At 48.5% G+C, this 10000-nt stretch overlaps 1 protein-coding gene across 1 annotated transcript in view; it reads right to left on the minus strand.

Annotated features, from left to right (window-relative positions):
• b4galnt4a (beta-1,4-N-acetyl-galactosaminyl transferase 4a) overlaps positions 1-10000 on the minus strand; it is a 66064-nt gene that overhangs the window by 11906 nt on the left and 44158 nt on the right. The window contains 5 exon segments of the mRNA XM_048257299.1: positions 1-575; positions 895-968; positions 1191-1291; positions 2675-2784; positions 4363-4509. The exon segment at positions 1-575 is cut by the window's left edge and continues 950 nt beyond it. Of these exon segments, the coding sequence (XP_048113256.1) occupies positions 1-575; positions 895-968; positions 1191-1291; positions 2675-2784; positions 4363-4509 (1007 nt within the window).

A 10000-nucleotide genomic window follows, 5' to 3' on the forward strand; every position in this document is an offset into this window, starting at 1 on the left:
GAGGATCTGCTTGGCGCGGCTGGTCAGCGCGTTTAGGGAGGCCTTCTGCGGGAACAGAAGGGCCGACTTGCTGAGCTTGGGTGTGGACGGCTCGCGGGCCCGTGCGGGGCCCTTCCGGCTCAGCTCCTCGGGGCCCGTGCGGATCCAGGACAGGTGCCGGCCACCGCCTCCACCTCCTCCGCCCGGCACAACCCCCTGCTCCTCCTCCTCCTCTTCCCCAGCCTCGGGCTCCTCCGGCGGGGGCTTGGCGACAGCATGCCTCCCCTGATCCCGGTGGCGCCTCCACTCGCGCTCCAGATCCCCGTCCCTCTGCCTCTCGTGCGGGAGGAGGCGCCTTCTGGGCCTCCTTTGCACCACATCATTATTCTCCTCCTCCTGCTCCTCCTCCTCCTGCTCCTGTTCCTCCACCACAACCTCCTCCTTCTCCTGCCCTTTCTCCTCTCTCCTCTCAGCAGGGGTGGCTCCAACAGCCCTGCGTGGGTGTCGGGTGGACGCCTGTCCGGCTCGGCTGGCAGGGGTGCCCACCATCTCCACCTCGTCCTCTGGGTCCGCCCCTTCTTCCTCCTCAAGGAAGTCTGCGGCCGGAAAAAACAAACAAACAAACCAACGGATAAACGAGTAAACACATTACACAAGCACCCACCTCAGCACTCCTCCTGGGTGAGTGATCACTCAGCAGGCCGGCCTATCTCTTATCGTGTTTACAAACAATTACATCTCAATTAATTAGCCTCCCAAGTGTTGCTGCTGAGGCAATTAAGCTTTCAGAGAAAAAAAGTAGCATTTTGGATGCCTGCTAAAACAACTAATATGGAGGCTTGAAGAAAAGTCTTTAGCTTTTAAAAGGGTTCTTCTGTCCTCTAAACACACACACACACACACACACACACACACCATCTGGGTTAGGGAAGAAAAGGGGCTGATCGTCATCCTCCTCATCCATCTTCATGTACTTGTAAAAGCCGAACCTGTCAGGAGGAAGGGTGACAATAACAAGACATGACTCACACCACTTGTTCATCTCTACATCTCTGTAGACTAGCACAGTCACTTCTGAGCGCACACGTTAATGTCCCTGGATAAGAAACACTAAATACTATTAAAAAAGACCACATCTTCTACATTTGATGCTTTTTTACGTTCTAGCAGTGATAACTAATTGTGGGCCGTCGTGACAGAGGTGACCTTACTTTTCCAGATAAATGGGCGACTCCCTGTAGAAGCACTTGTTTTCTCTCTCCATGTGGGTGAGGCGGGTGAAGTCGTTAGGGTAGACGAAGGACAGGTACACCTGGCGCAGAGACACAGGAAGGGGGGACAGACGGCCATTAAAACAGCAGGGGCCGCAGTGTGACTCCACACACATGGATCAACACAAACAACACACTGCCAGCGAAAATACGTGATGTCAACCATGTTTCTTGAACTGACAGCCATGTTTCTTGAACTGAAACTCAAACAGCACTCACTGATGCACTTATTCTTACTGTATTCTACCATTTTTAAATTGTCCTAAAATTGTTGAGAGAATTGCTTTACAACTTCACTGTTACCATGTTGTTAGTCGCTTTGGTATGCGTCAGCCAAATGTAATGTAATGTACAGTAATGTAGTGTAATGTAATGTTTCCCCCTTAACCAGTGAAAGAGAGTAGGAACACACACCCAGACAGAGATGGTGCCCAGGATGACATCAACGAGGAGAGAGTAGCAGCTACTCACCCCTCAACCAGTTAGAGAGAGAAATACATAACATTTCACAATGCATTGTGGGAGACAGAACCACATGACATTCTGAAATGCATGTTGGTAAGACAGAAGCCTGCGTGCATTCACACGCAGTTCTCTATTTCTACCAATGACTGCACTTCCCAGCTTCACCCAGAGGGGGGCAGTGTTGTGCAGCAGCAGCGGCAGCAGCAGCAGCAGCAGAGTCCTGGTTAGGGTCAAGGATCAGTGCTTTCACAAAAGGCTAATGGCAGCAGGAGGAGGAGGAGGAGGCAAAAGGGTTAGCATCTCTCACTCCCAATTCCCCGACTGCTCTCCTACATCTGCTGCTCAGAGGAGCACTGAGCCGTGCTTTCGACCCACAGACCAAGCGAGAACCGAGCAGAGCAGAGCAGAGCAGAGCTGTGTCCTACATGCAAATTACAAGCAAATACGCTCAGCCAAACAGGCCAGGGTGATGTGCTGCAGGAGCGCAAACATGGAGAGTGGCCGCTCCAATTACGGACAGCGTGAATGAGTGTGTGAGTGCAGGGGATAATGGATGACAACCGCATTCAGGACGCAGCAGAAGACTAATGCACACTCGAGGTGATGATGTGGCCCATAATTGTGCAGTGCATATGTGAATATGTGACAATGTATGTAAACACATACCACTTCAAACAGCATGTGCATATATGCACATGTGTGTACCTATGCATGCTTGTATGTACAGTGTGTATGTGAACACATGCGTGTGTGTGTGTGTGTGTGTGTGTGTGTGTGTGTGTGTGTGTGTGTGTGTGTGTGTGTGTGTGTAAACGAGAGAGAAGGGGGGAGTTAAAACAGACAGATAGAGATAGATAGATAGATAGATAGATAGATAGATAGATAGATAGATAGATAGATAGATAGATAGATAGATACTTGTATTGCCACACAACAATGTTGGAGAGAACTGGACTTACAAACTGGAGGCCCTGGTAGCGAGCGATGGGGAAATCCTTCACCACATAGGTGGGAGAGTAGAGGCAGGCAGGTAACACATTCTCCAAACGAGACGGCTCTATCATCGGTACTGCGGAGAGAAGAAAAGAGCAAGAGAGTGAATGAAAGAGAGAACAACAAAAAGAGAGAGAGAGAAGTGTGAGGGAGGAGAGAGGGACAAAAGCAGAGCCAGAGAGATGGAGAGATGAAAACAAGAGAAAGAGAAAGAGAGAGAATGAGGGTGAAAGACAGAGAGAGAGGGGGAGAGAGAGAGAGAGAGAGAGACAGAGAGTTATGTTCTGAGAGTTATGTTCTGTTTTGGCAATGCAAAAATATTTGTCATGCTAATAAAGCTCACTTGAATTGAATTGAATTGAACTGAACTGAACTGAATTGAATTGAATTGAATTGAATTGAATTGAATTGAGAGAGAGAGAGAAAGAGATAGAGAGAAAGAGATAGAGAGAGAAAGAGAGAGAGAGAGAAAGAGAGAGAGAGAGAGAAAGTGAAAGAGACACTGAGAGAGACGGGAAAAGACAGAGGGGTAAAAAAGGGACCAAAATAATGAATGACAACACCTGATCCTAGAGCACCAGGGCCTTATCTGATGATGACACACCTAGGCCAGGGTCTTATCTGATGATGACACACCTAGGCCAGGGCCTTATCTGATGATGACACACCTAGGCCAGGGCCTTATCTGATGATGACACACCTAGGCCAGGGCCTTATCTGATGATGACACACCTAGGCCAGGGCCTTATCTGATGATGACACACCGTGTCAGTCACATGAAACTCCTCTGCACACGCACACATTAACTGGCAGGGCACTGACGGAACTCACAGATGATACTGTGAAAAGTAAGTCACACACACACACACACACATATAACAAGCACACAAACACACACACACACACACACACGCACACACACACACACACGCACACATAACAGGCACACAAAACAGGCACACAAACACACACACACACACACACACACACACACACACACACACACGCACACACACACACACACACACACACGCACGCGCGCACGCACGCACGCACACACACACACACACACACACACACACACACACACACACACACGCATACATACATACTGTACATACATAGACATACACGCGTGCATAGGCACAAACGCACACACTCTCACACACAAATACATGTATGGAAGAGGCCAGTCCATACTCAGGGGTGGGTGGGTGGGTTGACTTACTTGAAGACCCCTCATTAACACATTAGAGCCGACACTCAGAACATAGGCAGGCTTAAGTCCTCCCGTTCACATCCCGCGGATGCTGAGAGGGGCACGAGCTGATGTAAGAGTACTGCAACGTCATGCAACCAACAACAGCTCGCCGGAGAGGACACACAGGGCAAGGAGGAGAAGGTGTGTGTGTGGGGGGGGTGTGGACATATAGATGGATGTTGGGATGAGAGGGTGGGGAAGTAATACTGCAAAAGGGGATAGAGGACAGGACATGGGAAAAGAAGGGATGAGGAGAAGAGAGATGGAGGGAGGAAGAGATGGATAAAGAAGTGATACGCACTGCTGAAGAGGAGAAGTACACACGGGGGCAAAAAGAAAGGGTTGAAGAGAGAGATGGGTGGAGGGAGAGAGGGCTAAGAAAGTGATACGCACTGCTGAAGAAGGTGTCGCGCGGGTCAGCTTTCAGCATGTCGGCGCCATGTTGGCCGCTGGGCAGGGCAGAGTCGTGAGCGAGGCGCGCGTGGCTGGCCAGTGTCTGCGGTACGTGATCCACACTATTCATCTTCAGACTGGACTCATCTTTCACACCGACACACACACACACACACACACACACACACACACACACACACACACAGAGAGAGAGAGAGAGTGTTATTCAATCCGCACATTAATGGATAATCACACACACTTCCCACTGGTGCCTCTGTCCATCTGAGCGGCCGTGACCCAGCCGTGATCGAGCCACTTGAGGATGAGAAGAGGAGGATTACAAACGGCCAGCAGAGAAAATGGACGATACCGAGTCGTCCCCTCATTAGGACGCACTGATCGCACCCTTCCTCCATCTCCTCCTCCACTTCCACCTCCTCCAGGAGGCCAGTCAGTGCAGAGCTCGCCCCCAGAGAGAAAGGGGCAAAAACTGGGCTTAATTACTGCCATCGATTGGCGCTGGGAAGGTGAGCTTGTACAGTATGATTTATGGGGCGTGGGCCGCACGGCCTGATGGGAGACATGCTCTTTAATTAAGACGGAGACCGTATCACCTTCTTCCTGGAGGGGAGACGGGCCGCTGCGAGGAGACATTTGACTTCCCCCGCGCAAGAGAGAGAGAGAGAGAGAGAGAGAGAGAGAGAGAGAGAGAGAGAGAGAGAGAGAGAGCGAGAGAGAGAGAGAGAGAGAGAGAGAGAGAGAGAGAGAGAGAGAGTGAGAGAGAGAGAGAGAGAGAGGGAGAGAGAGAGAGTTGGCGTGAAAGTGCCAAAGGGAGAAAGGTTAAGAATGGAGACAGGGAAAAGTGAGATGGGGAGATAAGGTCAAAGGAGTATAGAGAGGTGGATGAATGGGTAGACTGACAGAGAGGAAAAGATAAAGAAGGAGAAAGAGAGAGAGATAGATAGACAGAGAGAGAGAGAGAGATGCTGACAGAAAAAGACACGGGAGGCAGAGGCAGTTAATGAGTGGAAGAGTGCAAGAGGCACCCAGAGACAGAGCCTGAACGAGGGAGTAAAGGAAGAGAAGAAGGAGAGAGAGGGGGAGGAGGGCAGATGGAGGTCTGGAGACACACCTGTCTCTCCTACCTGTTCCTGGAGGAAAGGAGGAGGAGGAGGAGGAGAGGTGGAGAGGAGTAAGAGACAGAAGAGAGGATAAAAGGAGGGGGAGGAGGAGGAGAGGTGGAGAGGAGTAAGAGACAGAAGAGAGGATAAAAGGAGGGGGAGAAACAGAAACAGAACAGATGATGAGATGATGAGGAGAGACGAGACAGAGGAGAGGAAGAAAACAGGAGAGACAGAAGAGAGGTGAAGAGACAGAAGAGAAGGAGAGGAGGACAGGAAAGACAGAAGAGAGGAGGAGATAAACAGGAGAGGAGAGACAGATGAGAGGAAAAAAAAGATGAGAGAAAGAGGAGAGGAGGAGAGACAGAAGAGGAGGAGATAAGGACAGAAGAAGACCGAAGAGAGGATGAAAGGAGGAGGAGAGGAGGAGAGCAGGGTGTGTGCAGAGGGGGTTAAGAGCAGCCGTCTCCATCAGGTCTAGTTCACATTCAGCCGAGCTGAGCTCAGGGGTGCAGAGACAGGAACAGCTGGATCGATACGCGGCCAAAGCACAGGAGCCCAGCAAGCACTTCAGAGGACAGGGAGGGCATCCAATTCACAGAGTACTGCAAGAACAGTGGTTTACACATTAACATAAACACACACACACACACACACACACACACACACACACATATACACACACACACACACATATACACACACACACACACACACACACACACACACACACACACACAGATACAGGCAGTGACACACTGAAACACTCACACTCACACACAAATAAAGGCAGTGGCACACTGAAACAAATATTCACACACTCTCTCTCACACACACACACACACACACACACACAATTATGTTATGTAAGGTTATCAACATAATGCCACAGCATGCCACAGGCGACTGTGTGGTCGTGGCTGGCAGGTGGATCAGATGTGTTACCTGGGAGACATCCTCTCTCCCTCAGCTGCCTGCGCTGTGTTGCAGCCTGTGGCCTTGTGAGTCTGTCGCTCTTTGGATAAAGGCGTCTGCTAATTAAATACCAGTCACTTTACCATACTTTACCTTTTACCTGAGCATAGCACAGGAGACCCTCCCCCAGCAGAGATCTCTAACCAACGCCTCGCACCAGAGCTTACACAACACAACATACGTCAGCCACCACCACCAACGCAGTTGCCAAGCGACCTGCATCCCACAGGCTCCTCAGCCCGTCCATGCAGACCCACCCCACCCACTGCCCCCCACTGCCCCCACCACCCTCGCCCTCATCAGCATACGCCAGGGGAGCGCCGAGCAGCGAGCACTGGAGGAGTGACGCTTGTGTGAGTTGTTTGACTGACTTGGCAAGAGTTTAACGCCATTAAAACAGCTTTTAGGAGAACAGAGGTGCACAAATACAGCCGCCTGCTCCCAATCAAAGACCAGAGGAAAACAGCTTTTTTTTTTTGTTTTTTTTTTTTTTGGCGAGTGCTTTCCAGTCGAGCAATCCAATTTGCTCTTACAATGTAGACGATAATGGCCCTTGCAAACAAAAACATGTCAAGAGACCTTCTCAACAAGTGTTTTTCAATTTTGATTGCACTGTGGTAGGCACAGAAGAGAACAGCTGTTTTGACTATGCTACTGGGTTCACTAAGGCTCAACTGGGACAAAAAAAGAAGCAAAATCGCTAACAGCAACCAAGGTCAGGTTTCAGCTCCCTCTGAGCCAGTTACTGCAGAAACATTAACCAGACATCCACAAAGAGCCACTCTGTGCAGAGCATCTGCTACATAGCCAAATGCAAAGTCATTTATTAGTAGGTTCTGATTTTCATGGCTACAACGGAAAGAAATGAACATTAAACAGTAATCAACTCATATTAAATCATATAATTTCATATCCACATAATTGCATGTTTAAGATGTCTGTTTCTCTGTCTTTGATGCCCATTCAATAACACGAAGTGCTCTGGTTCAGGAAAACAAGTTTGCAGGGCCGCTAGCTAGGCACATCCTCTGCCATGCATCTCTGTCCGATCCCCATGACGACTACACAGACGCACCGGTTGGCTGCCGCTTCCATCTCTATGGCAACCGCAGGCTAAGGTCAGCGCCTAGCTCACTGACTACCACTCATTTGTTTATGTACTCTACATAAACCCACAGACACAAACAACAGACTGGAGGTTGTAAACAATTTAACCTCACTCAAGGCACTGAGGTTTTGAGGCACTTTTTCATGAAGCAAAATTCCCAAAAGATTTAGTGTCTGTGTTCAGCCTCGTGTGTGTTGCTGTTGTTCCCCCTGGAGTACATGAAAGAGACTCTGAAACGAGGAAGTAAAACTGCACTTGCTTCTGCTTTCTCATGTCTATTTACTTGAGACCGAACTAAGACACTTTCATGATATTTCCACAATTATGAAATGTTTATCAAAGAGAGAGCTTGATGACAACAGAGAAACAACAGTGACGACTGAACACTGAAAAAGGGAAAAGAATTGACATTAATTTGCCTGGTCATACAATTTTCAGCCAAAACCACTGCTGTGATTAGTCGTTCCTGTTAAGAGAGTCATAAAGATTTTCTTTGTCCGACTGGAGGGATGTAGGGACAGCGAAAGAGAGGCTTTGACTTTTAAGTTTCCTTTATAACCAAAAAAAGGAAACTGACAGAGTTAAAACAACACACACTAGAAACCCAAACAAGAAAGAGTAAAGAGAGATAGAGAGAGAGAGAATGACATGTTGTTGAGAAAGAGTGTATGTGAGAGAAAAAGATAGGAATGACAGACAGATCCTTGGCAGCAAAATATATATATCATTATACCATAACCTGAGGGACACTAGTGTAATGTATATATTTTTTTTGACATGGACACATTATACGAGGGTGGGAGGTGTCCCACCCACTTTTTAAAATGGTTAGTTTGGACCCCCCACTTTTGCCGTGCGAAATACCAGTGCTGTTTTCAGCATCTGTTTAGTGCTTCATTGTCATTTTCATTGGATTCTCCCATTTGCACGTAAATCGCTAGTAAGCTAAGCTTTTTTTTTTTTGTTACACGCATTCTCCCATTCCGCTTCTGTCACACACACAGCGACAAGCGCCAAATCCCCCGCAGTGTTGAAGAGATCAGTAGTTCAGTAGTTCATCAGTAGTTGGGGACAGGATTTGGGGACGGGATTTGAAACAAACCATCCGCTTTCATGCGTTGATTGAACGTCCGCGGTGCTGTAATGGAAACCTTATTGCATAGCCAAGTAGCCTATTGAGTTATTTTTAAATTATGCATGATTTACTTTTTATTATTTCGTAGGCTGGAATGCCACGAGTCGCGGCAACAATTGTGTTCAAATGTAGTAGCGTGTGTCAGCTCTGGCAAGGCGGCAAGCGACTGACATGTTGGAGACCCAGCTGGAAATGCAGTGGCCGAATGCACGCAAGAGTTGTATACATAAGAAACACCCAGAGTTTGGGGGTGCCAAAACGCGTAATTCCCTCTATTGTTGTAAATATAGACTAGATATAGTTGCGACTTCCGAACAGTTTTTGTGAGTGCTACTTTGTTAATATTTGGGGAAACTGCGAGTAAGGGGCTGCGACCGTTCTACATGTAGGCTGCTGAAGTGCCGCGAGAGCGCAGCAAATGAACTTCAGAAACAATAGGGCGCCTAGGATGATCATGTTTAATAAACATGTTTTAATTCGCTTGTTTTAGTAGGCCTAACGGCGACGCTAGAGAGCGCCCCCAACACATTTGTCGCCCTAGGCAATTGCCTAGCTCGCCTATAGCAATCGCCGGCCCTGATGCCAATAAAGCACCTTTGAATTGAATTGAATTGAGAGAGAGAGAGAGAGAGAGAGTGTGAGAGAGAGAGAGAGAGTGAGAGTGAGAGTGAGAGAGAGAGAGAGAGAGAGAGAGAGAGAGAGAGAGAGAGAGAGAGAGAGAGAGCGGGCAGAAGGAGTGGGCATGCGTTTCCAATCGCACCGCCTCTCATCCCTGAGGGGACAGTGTCTGGTGTCGGTGCCAGCTCATTACAGTTTAAAACAGTGGGACCAGACAGCACGTGGCCCTCTAATGTTGTTTGAACCGCTATGGAGGCACATAGAACACTCATTCCCTCTTTACTGAGGGGAAATCTGTTTTGTGTGTGTGTGTGTGTGTGTGTGTGTGTGTCTGTGTGTCTGTGTGTCTGTGTGTGTGTGTTTGGGAGGTGTATTGGGGCAATACTGGTTTCCTCTCTCCAATACAACCCCCCAAACAGCTTGGCCAATGACATTAGGGATTCAGTTGCTATCCATTGCATTGCTCCCTAATCAAGGAACAGACTGTAGGGCAATGCACTGGGTCCCAAATGGGTGTGCTGTTTGCATTCATCCAGTTCTGGGAGCATATGGTGGCTCGCCATGACGACTTGGGTGTGGTGTACCCAAAGGCCTGCACATGCCAAGAATAGCAGTCAGTGATTATGACAACTCTGATTAGAATGTAGCGCTTTAGCGTCAGTTTAAAAAGCCTTTTTCTTC

Source organism: Alosa alosa, chromosome 11 (assembly GCF_017589495.1).
Source record: "Alosa alosa isolate M-15738 ecotype Scorff River chromosome 11, AALO_Geno_1.1, whole genome shotgun sequence".
NCBI lineage: Eukaryota > Metazoa > Chordata > Actinopteri > Clupeiformes > Clupeidae > Alosa > Alosa alosa.